The 17,943-nt window shown below is 47.2% G+C and overlaps 1 protein-coding gene across 1 annotated transcript in view; it reads left to right on the forward strand.

Annotated features, from left to right (window-relative positions):
* LOC142312777 (elongation factor 1-alpha, somatic form-like) overlaps positions 1-17,943 on the forward strand; it is a 105,646-nt gene that overhangs the window by 68,400 nt on the left and 19,303 nt on the right. The window contains exon 3 of the mRNA XM_075351765.1: positions 3,736-4,544. Coding sequence (XP_075207880.1) covers positions 3,736-4,544 — 809 coding nt within the window. The remainder of the gene's footprint in view (positions 1-3,735; positions 4,545-17,943) is intronic.

The following is a 17,943-nucleotide window of genomic DNA, read 5'->3' on the forward strand; positions in this document are numbered from 1 at the left end:
GTGAGGGCCGGGGAGGACTGGTAGGCCCAAGAGGTGGATCCACTGGACCGAGCACCCCACCTGGAGGGCAGGGTACACGGTAGCTGGAGCACTAACGTGGCAGGAACGGGTGCAGGTACCAGGAAGCAAAGACAGGACCAGGTCACTAAGGTCACAGCGTACTTTAAGGCAGTAATAGGAAACAGGAACAAAGACCTGAGCACCTAGCTCACAAGACAAGGCATAGAAACACAAGCGATGATCAGGCCCCGCCCACATGGAGAGGCCAGTCTTATATACCCAGCACAGCCTCAGGTCATTTCCTGTTGCAGCAGTGCTGGGGCTATAAGACCAGGTGAGTGGGCGCGGCCCGGTCCTATACAGAACATTAGAATCAAACTCCTGAGACCAGGAACAGGACTCTCGGGAGCATGAGCAGGAATGGCAGGCGTGACCGGTGGACGCATGGACTGGACCAGTGAGGAAGGAGCGGTGGTACGCTGGCGAGGCTGGATCAGTGGGTACGGAGTGGTGCCTGGATGGTGAGACCGGCTTAGTAGGTAAGGAGCGCTGCTGGGACACCGGGAGCGTGACAAATATATGGATTTCCTGTGTCTGATACATTACATTGATTATTTGCATTGAAACATTTATTCAGTCACTTGTTAATTCATTTGACCTGCACTATATGTTGTTTTAATCACCATTGTCATTTGGTCGTTCCCACACTTGGGGTGTACTTATGTACTCTTTGTGACATCTACTACATTTATCGTTTGTTATTGTTATGTGTTTTTAAATATACCCCAATAAAAATTTGATACATTTTATTCATTTTGGGTCATTTGATCTGGTTGCTCTGGCCGCACATGCTGTTTTCTAGTTATCTCATATCTAAAATTTTGTCAAAGCCAAGTAACAGTGATTATCAAAAGCAAAGCAGCTTTATTTAAAACATGACACCAAATGGAAACATGCACAGTCAAAAATGCAATAAAACTTCACTGAAAAAATGCAAGTAACCTAATTTACACAATAGGCGCAGAAATGGAGAAAAAAATTTGCAACATCAAAAACTCACTAAAAGCTCATCAGGGGAATGTATACAAATATGCTGCAAATATTCTGCTCAGAAAATCCTGATGGAAAGTCCACAATGTATCCAGCCACATGAACATACACAAGTGAATATTATAAAAGCTCGAGCTTGAGATTTTCACCAATATTTAATATTTTACAATATCTACACCAAATTCTACAAGTAACTCATGGATTTTTGCCACAGATATATTCCATTCACTTTACATCCCATGTAGATGTGCCCTAAAGCCATGTTCCCCCTTCCCCCTTGCTGGTACCTGCACCAAAATTTAGCAATGGCAATTAGCTTTATTAGATTACCTTTATTTTTTAGATATTGACTACTGGCAAATACAACCTGGACGGCAATAAACTGGAAGTTGTGAAGGAACCTACTCGGATCAATGACCCCGGAAGTCTATAGGAGAACAACTATATGCAAGTCAACAATGATGTTACTAGACAAGGTCCTCAAATTGAGGAACATTTCACTGGTGATGAAAACACGACTCATACATAGTTTGGTCTTGGTAACATTTGGATGCGAAACCTGGAAGGTAAAGATTGAAACAAGACAGAAGAAGAATCAACGCCTTTGATTCGAAATGTGGTGCTGGATAAGGATGCTATCAATACCATGGCTGGTAAGAAGAACAAACAAATCAATTTCGGAACAAATCAAGCCAGACATGTCCCTAGAAGCAAGGATCACTAAGCTACAACTTGCCTATTTTGGACATATCGCATGAAGAGAGCAATCACTGGTGATGGACATCATGGTCAGAAGAATAGAAGGAACAAGGTGAAGAGGAAGATCAGCAACTCAATGGTTTGATATTATCAAGATAACAGTGGAAAAGACCCTGGTGGACCTGTCTTGATTTACACAAGATTGATCTTCCTACAGACCGTACATCCATCAAGTCACCATAGCTCGAGATGAAGCGAAAGGCCATTAAAAAAATAGCATTAAATTATTCCATTTTTGTTGTTTTGTTTTTGCATCATTTTCATGTGTTTTTGATACCGATTTGACTCGCCATTTTTTCATGCTTTTATGTGCAGAAAGGCTGAGATTCTGCACTTAACATAACCGAGGGATTTTTTGCATGTATTATTCAGGCTCCTTATAAAGGACTATAGGGGAAAAAACAGAACCTAGTGGATGCGTAGCAAAGTTCACAGGCTGTGAATGTCAAATCCACTATGCTGCTGAATATAAGCTACAATGCTGTTTCTGTGGCATATGATGACATTTTGTTACATTCACAGGGCTGTAATATGCAACAGATTTTTCATCCAGAAAATCTGCTACAATTTGCCCTGCATGGATGTACCCTAAGGACTTGTACGCAATAGAATAAGCAACTCGTGGGCCGTCCAGGGGCTAAGACCCGAAGCAATGAGTTGTGATTTGCAAGGTAACATGACAGAAAGCTTTCCCTTTCACAGCAGTGTGCAGTATGTTCTTTCTTAGGCCTGGGTCACACTGGGGTACGGTATCCAATGCAACAGAATTGGTCTCGATATGGTATCATACTCGGGTCAGGCTCTAGTGTCATTCACTGTGATCCGATTCTCTCGTATACAAGAATCAGGGCACAGGTGGGGAGAAGGACAGATTAATTTCTCCATATCTGCGTATATCAGATTGCACTTGGATGACAATAGTGTAGTGCGATGCATCACACGCACCCATAGACTTGTATTAGTGCGCACCCTTCAATATACGCTGACAATCGCATCATGCTGCTATTTTTTTTTTTTTCATGCCGGATGGACATTAGAAAAACGCACACATCTGCTCTGCCTCATTGACTATCGTTGGTCAGAGTGAAATGTGAGATTTTGTCCGAAACGCGTAAGGTTACCTGTATTGGACTTATGTGATTTTTTTATTGTTTGGATTTTTGCATCTTTTTTAATATGTGAGAAATATAGAAAATATTTTTTTTTTTAAAAAAAAACAAAGTTTTATGCTTTCTTGTCCAAGCAGCGTTAGCGAGAAGACCCAAAGTGCATTTTCTTCAGGATAACTCACATCTTTCTTCAGGATAACTATCTCTGACATCACTTTGACTGCATCTTTCTTGCAGAATTGGCAGCTCCAATATATACAGTGGACATGCTGATGTGGATCAGATATAGAGTGTGTTCCAATAGGCCAAAAATACTTCACACTTTGGCTTCGGTTCCACTTGCGCATCACTTCTGATGCCAGAGCATTGGATACAATATGCTAATGACACTCAACTCCTGCTCTGCAGCAAGTGTGAGCCGAGGGTCATCCGATTGTGATCGAATCGGGTCTTGCTATCGCATCACAGCTGCGGAAAAGAGGGGGGAACACTTTCTCACTCTTCTTCGCGCCTTTCTCTGCGTACATTGCACTGCGGTCAGATGACATCCGAGTAGAGTCCGATGTTTCACACGCGCCCATAAACTTGTATGGGGGGGTGTGAGACGAGAAATGCTGCCAAACGCAGTATGCTACGATTCTTTTCTCATGCTGATATGGCATGGGAAATCAATTGCAGATGGCTGCTGCCCAATAGTTTTGCACTAGTGCACGTGCAATACAATGTTTTATCGGATTGCACTCGTCTATGCAAAACACAAGTGGAACCAAGGCCTTTCTGTGAGGATTTCTCTGTAGTATTCTGTGGATTTGCTCAGATATTGCAGAAGAAGAAATTGTAAAAGAAGTCAGCACTTACATTAAGAAGATTGGATACAACCCAGATACCGTTGCCTTTGTGCCCATTTCTGGATGGAACGGTGATAACATGCTTGAGCCAAGTGCTAACATGCCCTGGTTCAAGGGATGGAGCATCACCCGCAAAGAAGGAAAAGGCAGCGGAACTACCCTGCTTGAAGCTCTTGACTGCATTCTGCCACCAAGCCGCCCCACTGACAAGCCTCTTCGTCTGCCCCTTCAGGATGTCTACAAGATTGGTGGTATTGGCACAGTACCTGTTGGTCGTGTGGAAACTGGTGTCCTGAAACCAGGCATGGTGGTCACTTTTGCCCCAGTCAATGTAACAACTGAAGTTAAGTTAGTGGAAATGCATCACGAAGCTCTAACCGAGGCTATGCCCGGTGACAACGTTGGTTTCAACGTAAAGAACGTTTCCGTGAAAGACATCCGTCGTGGTAACATTGCTGGTGACAGCAAGAACGACCCTCCTCTTGAGGCTGGTGGATTCACCGCACAGGTTATTATCCTGAACCACCCTGGCCAGATCAGTGCTGGGTATGCACCTGTGTTGGATTGCCACACTGCTCACATTGCTTGCAAGTTTGCTGAGCTGAAGGAGAAGATTGATCGTCGTTCTGGTAAGAAACTGGAAGAAAACCCCAAGTCTCTGAAGTCTGGTGATGCTGCCATTGTTGAAATGGTCCCCGGCAAGCCCATGTGTGTGGAGAGCTTCTCTGACTATCCTCCTCTTGGGCGCTTTGCTCTTATCTCCTCTTCCCACAATCGTGTACAAGATTTCTCCCGTGCATCCCCCATACTCTGGAACGCTCTACCTCAGCACATCAGACTCTCCACTACCGTGGAAAGCTTCAAGAGGAACCTCAAAACCCACCTCTTCCAACAAGCCTACAACCTACAATAGCCCTCAGTCCAGTAGACCACTGCGCAACCAGCTCTGTCCTCACCTATTGTACCATCACCCATTCCCTGTAGACTGTGAGCCCTCGCGGGCAGGGTCCTCTCTCCTCCTATACCAGTCTGTCTTGTACTGTTAATGATTGTTGTACGTATACCCTCTTTCACTTGTAAAGCGCCATGGAATAAAAGGCGCTATAATAATAAATAATAATAATAATATTGCGTAGATAAACCTTCAGCAATTTAACTAAAGCTCGATTCGTCAGCACTTGATTACGAGGCTGGAATCACACTGGCATATGGCATACGATGCGAGAGCATTGGGTGCGATATGCTAATGACCCTCGTCTCCCGCTTCCATTCTGCTGCAAGCGTGAGCCCAGTGTCATGTGACTGTGATCCGATCTTGTGATCGGATCACAGCTGCGGAGGAGAGGGAGGGATTTATTTCTTCATTTCCTCCATTGTTAACCTGTGCATATATAGCACTGCAATCAGATGTCATTTGAGTGCAGTTCGATGTTTCACTTGTACCGCCCCGCGCTCGGCTGCAGCCGAGCCGCTCGGATCCGGGCTCGTTGGTGGGTGGCTCGAAAGGATGCTGGCGCTACGTAGGGGGATGGTAGGTAGGTGTACGGCCGAAGCCGTGTTTGAGTTCGTGACGCCACCCACGGGATGTGGTGAAGGTGTGAACACCACCGCTGTGTTTACGGGGCACCCGGTGGAGATGGTTATGCAGCAAGATGTTAACCCCTCCGTGGGCAGGGATGATGGCCCCGGGACCCGTTGGGGATAGCTGGGCGGTGCAGGGCGGTGCTCGGCCGGATGGCACTGTTGTATTCACTGTTATTGACACACACAAGTCTCTAGTAAACAAAGTTGATGGTGGTCGGTGCCCGCAGTCAGCTGCGTCTGGTCCTTCACCCGGTTCGGTGATCTTTGCCTTTCTCCTGCACCGTGTAGTGTATGTGTACACTGCCTGCGCTTCAGCGACGGGAGTCCGCTCCCCGGCTGTATGTATGTCGGGAAAACCCGTTTGCCCGCTAACGCTGGCCCGTGGGATCTCTCTGCCTGTGCGGTGGCTTTCTATCCCCCTCGTTGGGCTGTTGTCTTCAGTCGGGACTTGGGTGAGAAAGGACCTATAGTCCAGACCTCAATCAGTGAATTAACTCAGTCCAGTGGCTTCTGGACCTCGTTTCAGGGTCTGGGTACCCCCCTGTGTGCTCCGGTTCCCCGGTTCGGTACCGGCGGGCCACTACCCTGTCCCGGTCCACCACGGTTCCACCGAGCCGTCTTCCCGGCTCCTGCAGGCTAGGCCACCGTCTGCCTCCTAGCCAAGGTGTGCGGGCTATGACCCTCACACCTGTCAGTCTTCTGCAGACCTGCTACACAGGCCTGCTTCCACTCCACTCCTCTCAAATCTCTAACTACAACTCATCTGACAGTTTCCTGCCTCAGGCCCTCTGAACTCCTCGGTGGGCGTGGCCAACCGCCTGGCTCTGCCCCCTGGTGTGTCCATTAAGCTCTGAGGGAGGTGACTGGGGTTTATGTGGTTTGGCTGGTGTTACCTTGTGTGGGACTGGTGTTGTGCGGGGCACTATCTGTGACTACCTGGCTAGTCCAGGGCGTCACACACTCGCACCCATAGCTTTGAATGGGTGCAAGTGATGAGACTCCTCAGTCCATTTAGAGATGAGGAAAAACTCACAGATCTGAGCTGCAGCATTGTCTTAGGCCTCCGACACACTTCCGCATTTTTCGGGTCCATGTTCCGTTTTTTATGGGCGTTTCTCCAGTATGTGTGACATCCGTATGATGGCGTATGCTTGTCGTGTGTGCGTGTGGAATGTCCGTGTATGCGTACGTGTAATGTCCGTGTGGTGTCCGTATGTGTTGAACTGTGTGTGTTGTAAAATGTCGTTGCTACATACCCGCTGACACCCGACACAGACAGAGACGAGCAATGAGAATGAACTCGGGTAAACCTCACCCGACTTCATTGTCATACCACGGCTCTGTCTGAGTGTGGCGTCCTGATTAGTGGACATCCGTGATGGAATCACCGGTGACCGCTAATCCCCTGAGTAACTGAAGTTAGCGGCGACATTAGCGCTGCCGTCACTCAGGCTACCCGCGGCTAGCTGGAGTCACCCACCCGACACCGCTACTCACCTGTGACTTCATCGCTGATCGCGCAGCTCACTTCAGTCACTTGGGCAACTCGCTGTCACAGTTGGAGGATCCAGTGGTGGTCACGAGTAACCTGACTGACGTCATTGGTGATCGCGTGGCTCACTTTAGTTGCTGCTTGGAGGTGATAGAGAGCGGTCATGGTATGTGGCCGATCCTGTCACCTTCATGTAGCAGAGCTGAGAGCGTTGTGGGACATCCATGGATTACGGCGGACCTGGATGGGTTTTTTGGTTTTATTAAATTGGTGAACAAGGGTGTTTGTTTGTTTTAATTATTCTAAATAAAGGATTTTTTGAATGTCTGTGTTTATTTACTTTTAATAACAGGTTATACATGGAAGTTCTCTTGGGGAGACGGCTGCTATGATTAACCTAGGACTTAGTGGCAGCTATGGGCTGCTGCAATTAACTCCTTATTACCCAATTGCCACTGCCCCAGGGCAATTCGGGAAGGGTCGGGTAGAGTTCCCGGAACTGTCGCATCTAATGGATGCGGCTTTTCCGGGCGGCTGCTGGCTGATATTGTTAGGGTGGTGGGCTCCCCATAAAGTGGGGCTCACCATCCTGAGGACACCAGCCTTCAGCCATGTGACTTTACCATGGCTGGTATCAAAAATGGGGGGAACGTACGCCGTTTTTTTAAATTATTTATTTATTTATTTTACTGCACAATATAGACACGCTCACCGGCTGCTGTGATTGCTTGCAGTGAGACAGCTGTCACTCAGTGTGGGGGCGTGTCTGACTACAACCAATCATAGGCGCCGGTGGGCGGGGGAAGCAGGGAATAGTAGATTGAATAATGAGCGGCCGACATTTTCAAAATAGTTAAAGCCGCCGTAGCTTTTGCACAGCTGTTCTTTGCCGCGCTGATGATCGGGGATCGGTAAGTATGAGACGGGGAGATACAGACCGACCGACAAAGGGATATTGACTGACGTGACAACCACAGAGAAAAAGGGAGATTGACTGACAACCACATAAACAATAGATTGACCGACATCGCTCACTAAAAAACGCACATGGACGGTACGTGTAGCAGACGGACATGCTACGTGTGTCGTCCGTACAGGAACGGACCCATTGACTTTAGCGGGTCCATGCCTGCGTGATGCCGTCGAAAAACGGACATGTCGAGCGTGTTGGAAAACTCACACACATACAAACGATACAAACACACGTTCCGTGTGGTTTTTTTTTAAACACCAAATTTTATTCCAAATTTTCATGTGCATTACATCTTATTAAACAAAATAGCAAGTATAAATTCACTATGTCCATTAACAGGTTATTGGCAATTAACTATTCCTCCTGTTTCCCTTGTTTCCCCCCCCTTAACTATGTTTCGTCTTCCTTCTATTCTAAAATAGCCCCCCTAACAACTTAGCACACTTTTCCTCCTGTCTAGCCCACACGAAGAACACCCAACAACGCCACATTTTGTCATTTTATCATCACCACATGTCTCTAGATGAATCATTTGCCTTCTTATCACACCTTCACATTATGGCTGTTTTAATTTTCCCAATGTTCCCTTAATGTCTTCTAGTAGATACCACTCTGTGTACGTGAAGGGGGTAACTATTGTTTGTATTTCTGTAGCTTCACATTGTTTTTCCATGAATTTTCTCCATTTTTTAAAGAATGCGTCGGTCAAACCGTCTTTTTTTTTTCTGCTGTCCTCTGTTCAATTCTAAGTAGCATTTTAATCTGCCTCATTACCTCGTCTTCTAACGGAACCTTGCCTTCGAGCCATTTGCCCAGCAAAGCCCTTTTTCCTATTATGGCTATACTATGTAACAGCTTTGGTATTCTATCTCTTTTTTCATTCACTCTTGCCATTTGTTCAACATGGTCATCATGAAAAATCCATATCAATGGGTCCATCGCCACCTCTACCCCCCATATATTAGTTATTAGCGCCTGCATTTTTTTCCAGAATTTTTGACTCTCTGGGCATTGCCAAATCCCATGTAACAGATCCGTGTTTAACGTCTTACATTTGGGACAATGTACTATCTTATTAACCTTCTGTTTGTTTGGTATGTTGAAGCCATAGATCGCCCTGTGTTCCGTGTGCTTTTACGTGTGTGTGCCTGCTACCATAGGGTAGCATTGGTACACGTGTCTCCGTGCCACCGGTACTTGCAAAAACGTACCAAACACGTACCGGCGGCACGGATGTGTGTCAGAGGCCTTAAACTTAGCTGAGAACAATGCGAGATTTCCCCATATTGCACTCGTGCGAGTCATACAGCAAGGTGACGCTAGCTTAAGGCTGGGGCCACACGGGGATTACCGTGATCCCATCGCATGGCACGGCTCACGCTGACAGTACAGCAGAGCCGAGTGTCGTGTTAGTGTCCCTGCAACTGAGGTCCAATCATGCGATCGGACCTCAGCTGTGGGGGACGGGCCAGCACTGAGGAGGGACGGGCCGGCACTGAGGAGGGGTGGGAGGGATTTATCTCCCTCTCTCCTCTGTAGCCGGCTAATTGCCATTCTCACCCTGCATTCGCAGTACACTGGTGTGCCGCAAGTGCAGTGCGATTTTTTTCTCGCCCCATAGACTTGAATGGGTGCGAGAGAAAACAGGATCACATAACAGTCGCAGCATACTGCGATTGTTTTCTCGGTCCGATTAGGGCTGAGAAAATAATTGCTCGTGGGTGCTGACACACAGGCTAATATTGGTCCGAGTGGAACGCGATTATCGCACTCCACTCGCACCAATTTTCATGCCGTGTGGCTTAGGCCTAAAGGCCCAGTCACACTAAACAACTTACCAGCGATCCTAACAACGATCAAACCTGATAGGGATCGCTGGTAAGTTGCTAGGAGGTCGCTGGTGAGATGTCACACTGCGACGCTCCAGCGATCCCACCAGCAACCTGACCTGGCAGGGATCGCTGGAGCGTGGCTACACGAGTTGCTGATGAGCTCACCAGCAACCAGTGTCCCAGCCAGCAGCGCCGCGTGGAAGATGCTGCGCTTGGTAACTAAGGTAAATATCGGGTAACCAACCCGATATTTACCTTGGTTACCAGCGCACACAGCTACACGTGCAGAGAGCAGGGAGCAGCGCACACTGCTTAGCGCTGGCTCCCTGCTCTCCTAGCTACAGCACACATCGGGTTAATTACCCGATGTGTGCTGCAGCTACATGTGCACAGAGCAGGGAGCAGCGCACACTGCTTAGCGCTGGCTCCCTGCTCTCCTAGCTACAGCACACATCGGGTTAATTACCCGATGTGTGCTGCAGCTACATGTGCACAGAGCAGGGAGCAGTGCACAATGCTTAGCGCTGGCTCCCTGCTCTCCTAGCTACAGTACACATGGGGTTAATTAACCCGATGTGTGCTGTAGCTACATGTGCAAGAAGCAGGAGCCGGCACTGACATTGAGAGCGGAGGAGGCTGGTAACGAAGGTAAATATCGGGTAACCAAGGACAGGGCTTCTTGGTTACCCGATGTTTACTGTGGTTACCAGCCTCCGCAGAAGCCGGCTCCTGCTGCCTGCACATTCAGTTGTTGCTCTCTCGCTGTCACACACAGCGATGTGCACTTCACAGCGGGACAGCAACAACTAAAAAATGGCCCAGGACATTCAGCAACAACCAACGACCTCACAGCAGGGGCCAGGTTGTTGCTGGATGTCACACACAGCAACATCGCTAGCAACGTCACAAAAGTTGTTCGTTATCAGAGATGTTGCTAGCGATGTTGCTTAGTGTGACGGGGCCTTAAGGCCGGTTCTCACATAACTTATGTCTGATAGTATTGTGGAATGTGGTCAAACAAAATGATATGATTATCAAGAGATAAAGACAAATCAATGTTGTTTCTGCAATCAAAATGATTCAATCACCGTTGCAAATTTGACAAATACAAGAACAATTCAAATAGCTCAACACAATTAATACAAGTGTTGTCTCCATATTCAATGTAAAATGGCACTTTACTGACTACTGCAGTCTCTGGATTATTAATTCCCTTTAAGATAACTCTTTTAGTACTTAGTCCAGTTCTATGGCAGCATGTCTCCCTCATGGGCAATGGACTCCAGTTCAATAACATTTTTGAGTTGGTGTGCTGCAAATCCCACCAAATATTTTTTATAGGGGTTCAAGTCAGGTGACTGTGATGCCCACTCCAGAATTTTCCAGGACTTTTTATTATAAGCCTTGGTGGACTTTAGTATGCTGGGGAATATTGCCCTGTTGGAAGGTTAAATGACGCCCAAGCTTCTGCTTCTTCACAGAAGGATTTCTTGATATATGATTGAATCCATTTGTCCCTCCACATGCTCTAAGTTTCCAGTGTAAGAGCACACAAAGCAGCTCCTGGGCATCACCAAACCCCCACCATACATCAGTCAGTCTTATGGCGACACCTACTGGTCAGAAATATGTACTACAAAAAGACTGACAGGTCATTTCTTGTGCTTGTGCCGCCATCTATTGGCCATTTGTGGAATAAACATAGGTTGGCATTGAAATTGACAAATGTAGTGTGAAAAGATTTGGTATTTTCTTCCTAGAGCTTCAAGTTAGGCAATATGTATAAGGGTGCACAATTGTCAAGCAATGGCAACAGACAAGGGAGAAAAAGCGCTTGACAAAATATGGCACTCACTCAATGAATAAAAATTACAAAGTTTTATTAGTGCATAATTAAAACCATACTGTAATACATAAAAACTGACGCCACCATATAAACCAAGGGCCCCTTATGCACCTAAGTTCTTTAAATACATAGTAATATAAATCTTGCCAAAACCAAATAGCAGAGAAGGCTCCTAATAGAGCACAAGAAAATATAGGAGAATATATCAATACTATCAGACAATGCAAGGTAGGACAAAGTCTACAAAACAACCATATAACATATAGAGGTGAAACACACCAAGCATATAATATAGCTGATATATAGTATATTCCCACTAAAAGCCTAGCTTGTGTCAAAATTAGCATACAATGAGCAGCAAGATAAGGTGCAGAGGAGATCTAACCCAACTCGTGACGCCTATCACGGCTTCATCAGGAGAAAGTGTGGTATGTAAGTTACCACACTTTCTCCTGATGAAGCCGTGATAAGCGACACACGCTGGGTTAAGCTAGGGTCACATGTAGCGATGCAGCAGCGATCACGACTGACGACCTGACCTTATCAGGATCGCTGCTGCGTCGCTACATGGTCGCTGGTGAGCTGTCAAACAGGCAGATCTCTCCAGCAACCAGTGACAAGCCTCGAGCCAGCAGCGACGCGTGGAAGCGATGCTGCGCTTGGTAACGAGGTAAATATCGGGTAACCAAGCAAAATGCTTCGCTGGTTACCCGATATTTACCTTGGTTACCAGCGCACACCGCTTAGCGCTGGCTCCCTGCACTCCTAGCCAGAGTACACATCGGGTAAATAAGCAAACCTTTGCTTATTTACCCGGTGTACTCTGGCTACGCGTGCAGGGAGCAGGGAGCTGGCACTGGCAGCCTGAGAGCGGCGGACGCTGGTAACTAAGGTAAATATTGGGTAACCAGCGAAGGACTTCGCTTGGTTACCCGATGTTTACCTTGGTTACAGCTTACCGCAGGCTGCCAGAAGCCGTCTCCCTGCTCGGTTCAGTTTGTCGCTCTCTCGCTGTCACACACAGCGATGTGTGCTTCACAGCGAGAGAGCAATGTCCAAAAATGAACCAGGACATTCAGCAATGACCGGCGACCTCACAGCAGGGGCCAGGTCATTGCTGGATGTCACACACAGCGACAGGACGGGACATCGCTGCTACATCACAGAAAATGGTGACTTAGCAGCGACGTCATTGTCGCCGTCGCTGTGTGTGACACCACCTTTAGGTCTTCTCTGCACCTTATTTTGCTGCTCATTGTATGCTAATGTTGACACGAGCTAGGCTTTTTCTATACCTTATCTGGTTTTAGTGGGAATATACTATATATCAGCTATAGTATATGCTTGGTGTGTTTCACCTCTATGTTATATGGTTGTTTTGTAGACTATGTCCTACCTTGCATTTTCTGATAGTATTGAGATATTCCCCTATATTTTCTTGTGCTCTATTAGGAGCCTTCTCTGCTATTTGGTTTTGGCAAGATTTATATTACTATGTAGTTAAAGAACTTAGGTGCATAAGGGGCCCTTGGTTTATATGGTGGCGTCAGTTTTTATGTATTACTGTATGGTTTTAATTATGCACTAATAAAACTTTGTAATTTTTATTCATTGAGTGAGTGCCATATTTTGTCAAGCGCTTTTTCTCCCTTGTCTACTGCCCATTTATTTGTCATAAAAGTGCTCATGCCACCTTTAACAATGACCATCGACTGAGCTTCATGTAACCAACCTCAGCGCTGACTATCTGGACTCCTATTTCGTAGAAAAAATCAACCCCATCCGTCAGGCCATTTTTGCACAATCCCCTCAGAGCCTGGATAAGCTTTCCTAACATACCTCAAGCTCACTTTCCACCTTCGAATCTGTCAGAAAAGAAGAAGTTGCCAGGCTCTTCACTTCTTCTCGCCCTACAACCTGCACCAGTGACCCATTCCCTCACATCTCCTTCAGTCTCCCTCCCCAGTTGCCACCATCCACCAAACTAAAATATTTAATCTCTCTCCTTTTTCTGGTATCTTTCCCTCATTTAAAACACAGCATCGTAACCTCTTTACTTGAATAAAAAACATCCTAGGACCAGAACTGTGGCTGCCACTAATCTTCCTTTCATCTGTAAATTCCTGTAACGCTTGGCTCAGTCCCGACTCATCTCTCATTTCACTCTCATTTTCATCCTTTACAATCCAGTTTCCTATCCCTACACTCTGCCATTACTGCCCTTACTAAAGTCACTAATGAGCTATTAACGGCAAAATCCAATGACCACTACTCATTGCTGATTCTCCTGGATCTCTGATCGTTCCTTCACTATATCTGCTGCTGGCTCCTACTCCTTCTACTTCTACTCGGCTTCTACTGCTCTTCCTCTTGCTGCCAGGGTTCGTCAGGGCTCAGTCCTAAGCCTCCTCCTCTTTTAACTTTATACTGTCCCTATTAGACAAACCATCAGCAAATTTGGTTTTCAGTTTCATCTCTTATAATTGGACATCCAATTATACACATCTTCACCTGACATCACTCCCACCTTAATACAAAATACCAGGGATTGTGTTACGGTTGCTGTGGCACTGGAGACTATGTTCGGATTTCTTGCTACTGCACATGTGCGAGCACTGGAGACTATGTTCGGATTTCTTGCTACTGCACATGTGCAAGCGCTGGAGACTAAGTCCTTTCTTGGAGCCATTGTACATGTGCGGGTGACATCATCGCTGACACGAGGTCACATGTCTCTGACACCTTCTAAGCTGATTGGCCGCTGGTCATGTGCTTGTAACACGTGGTCACATGTCTCTGACACCTTCTATGCCGATTGGTCGCTGGTCATGTGCTTGTGACGCTTTGCTCGGGGATAGGCCAGCGTGACGTCATTGCTGTCGTTCTGGCAGCAGATTGGTTCTGGTGTCCTCCTTTTTGGATGAGGCACAGAGTCTATATAAGACCCTGACGCACGCCGCCCGGCGCTCAGTCCTCTTGGTTCATGCATGAGAGTGGACGCTCTGTGCACGTCCCTCTAGGCATCTCTCTGTCTATGCTAGGTGAGCGCTACCGGCAGGGTAGCGTTCTTGTACCTTACAGCTTTGGCTGCAGTCCGTATCCTTACATCTTAGTGGAGCGGACATAGGCAGGTGCCTGAGGCACATGGTCCGGCTGGGCCTTGTGATTCTACTCGTAGGTGGACGTTGCCGCTAGGGTAACGTTCCTTATACTGCGTCTGGCAGTTGTTCGTATGTTCGCACTCTAGGGCAGCGAACATAGGTAGGAGCTTTGTGCGGCTTGTGCGGCTGTCCGTCTCTTTTGCACCACTAGTAGAGTGGACCTAGGCAGGTGCCATATCTAGTGGTTCATGTCCTCGCACACTAGTGGAGCGAACGCAGGTAGGAGCTTTGTGCGGCTTACGCTGCTGTCCGTCTCCTGGCGCCGCTAGAGGAACGGACCTAGGTAGGTGCCATTTCACACTCACTGCTTTTGTCTCTGTGATCTTTAACAGAGACCATTCCACACGCCCTCCGAGTAAGGGAGGAATTGCTTTATTTCCTAACTATATGCCTCTGTGAGTTTAACAGAGGTATTGCATTCTGCACTTGTGCTACTACTATTTACAGCGGCACACTTATATACTCTTCCTCACACATTAACCTATCCCTTTTACGTTAATGCTAAATACGGTAGTCGCTGTGACTTTAACAGTACACGCCGTGATTGGCTCTAGTGTCACTGAGACGTATCAGTGTCAGTACTGCTTCCGTAGTACAAGATACCCCTTATCCTCTGCCATAGTCTGCAGCAGAGACTTTGCACGGTGGACCCTGACTGTCTGATATCCCTTTGGTTTTTATAATCAGACAGCCCCCGTAACAGATTGTCTGTCTGCTGTCTCCAACATCATGTCCTCCATCTATCTGAAACTGAATCTCTCCAAAACTGACCTTCTTGTCTTTCCTCCTTCTATTAAGCTATCTATACCCGATATTCAAATTACTTTTGGTGGAACAACCATAACTCCCAAGCAGCACACTCACAGTCTTGGTGTCATATTTGACAAAGAACTTATCTTTATTCTCTATATCCAATCACTCACTCGCTCGCTTATGTTACCTACATCTTAAAAACATCTCCAGAATCTGACCTTTACAAACATTTTAAACTGCAAAAAATGTTACTGTTGCTTATATTCATTGTCATATAGACTCCAGTACCTCTCTACTCTTTACCTTAACCAAACTTTATCCTCTCCAATTCGTCCTGATGCGGCAGCCAAGGTCTTATTTTTGTCCAGCCACTTCACCGATGCCTCCATCTTGTGCCAGTCATTGCACTGGTTACCCATTTGTCACAGAATACAATACAAACTTATCTTTCTCCCCCACAAAGCTCTACACAGATCTGCACCACCCTATATCTCGTCCGTATCTCTGTCTATCACCCTAAACGTGCCCTCCGTTTTGCAACTGATCTAAGATCCACCATAATGCGAACCTTGCACCTCCGTCTCAAAGACTTAGTGCCCGTTTTCTGAAATGCACTGCCCCAGATTATCTGACTAGCCGTCACATTTTTAAACTTGTCTCTTTAGACAGGCTTATTACCTCACTTAAGTAATCTAACTCTTCCCTGTTTCCCCTTCTAATTCTTCCTCAAAATCTGGTCCTTCTTATTCATCTGTCTCCACATCCTCCATGCACCATACAGCACATGATAACTGCACTGTGACAGACACTGGCTGATGACCGGATCATGCAGTTTTATATGAAAGCCCCTCTAATGATGGCTGGGACCATACATAACAAGCATGTGCTACCTATTGTGACCACCCATATCCTTATAGATTGGACTGCCGAGACCCACCAACCGGTTCCCCCTCCCCACCGCGCAATGAATGAGACCACACATGGAATATCTTTCTTTTGTACTTTATTGAAGGTATCCACGTAACACCATTCAATGTTGATATAAAAGGGGGTTGCTTGTTATTTTGGCCACAGCTTTAACCACAGGCACAAATCCGCCTTAAACCTGAGGGAGGAGGCCCGATGCCTACGGCCGTCCGTGGCAGGTTGGCTCTCACCAAATCCCTCTTCCACCGGCTGTGACTTTGAAATTGAACCATAACCTTTTTCCGTAGGCACAAAACCGCCTTAAACCTGAGGGAGGAGGCCCGATGCCTACGGCCGTCCGTGGCAGGTAGGTTCTCCAAATCCCTCTTCCACCAGCTTTGACTTCCGAACTTGTAACAGAACCTTCTTAAGGGAGGGAGGGCGGGCGATGCTCACCCTGAGGGCAGATGTGGTAAGAGGAAGGAGGGACTCCGGCAGCTGTTTATATGCCCTGGAGGAGGTCCCAGCAGGGAAGGGGGGTCAGCGGGGGGCATTGCACAATGGGAAGGAGGGAGAGGTGACCATGGGGGACGTAGCGAGGGGCTCAGCAGTCAGGGGCAGCGGCATCGGCCGCAGTGCCCTGCAGACTGCCGAGACCCACCAACCGGTTCCCCCTCCCCACCGCGCAATGAATGAGACCACACATGGAATATCTTTCTTTTGTACTTTATTGAAGGTATCCACGTAACACCATTCAATGTTGATATAAAAGGGGGTTGCTTGTTATTTTGGCCACAGCTTTAACCACAGGCACAAATCCGCCTTAAACCTGAGGGAGGAGGCCCGATGCCTACGGCCGTCCGTGGCAGGTTGGCTCTCACCAAATCCCTCTTCCACCGGCCACGGAGTGGCGAAGGCCCAAGCCTGAGCTGCGACCCCCACACAGGGCCCTTATGGCCCGCTCAACCCCGTCCTTACTGTCCGACAGGAAATTGTCTAGGCCTATATCATTAAGGCTAAAACCATCCTCTAGCACCAAACGGCTGACCTCTGATTCCAGCATCTCGTGTCCAGGCACTATCCCTCTTCCTGATGCTTTAAATTTGGCGATCTGCATATTAACTTGTTGCCTTGACCTTTCCACAGCTGCTATGTTCCTTGCCCCTGTACAACTCAATCTCGGTAATATACTGGACCGTACCCCCACTACGTTGCTAAAGAAGCTGCTGAACTTATCTAGGAAAGAAGCTGCTGAACTTATCTAGGAAAGAAGCTGCTGAACTTATCTAGGAAAGAAGCTGCTGAACTTATCTAGGACCACTTGCATGACCGCAAGCAGATCCTGGATCCTCACATTTACTAGGTCATTTCCACCCGTGAATGACCAGCACCAGTAGGCCAGTGGCTACTCTGGATATGCTCACTACCACGGGCAGGACCTGGGCCCAGGCCAGGCCCCGAACTCTTCTCCAGTGAAACTTGAGGTCACAAACTCCCAGCACGCTTCCGCCAGGTCTCGACTCAGTCCGCCGTGCTGCCCAGAATGTGTGAGTGACCTAGGATCCAGATGCTAGGTCTCGACAGATCTAAAAGAAAAACGGTTACTTCTCTTGTATGCAAAACATTTTCC

The sequence above is a fragment of the Anomaloglossus baeobatrachus genome, chromosome 5 (genome assembly GCF_048569485.1).
Source record: "Anomaloglossus baeobatrachus isolate aAnoBae1 chromosome 5, aAnoBae1.hap1, whole genome shotgun sequence".
NCBI classification, from domain to species: Eukaryota; Metazoa; Chordata; class Amphibia; order Anura; family Aromobatidae; genus Anomaloglossus; species Anomaloglossus baeobatrachus.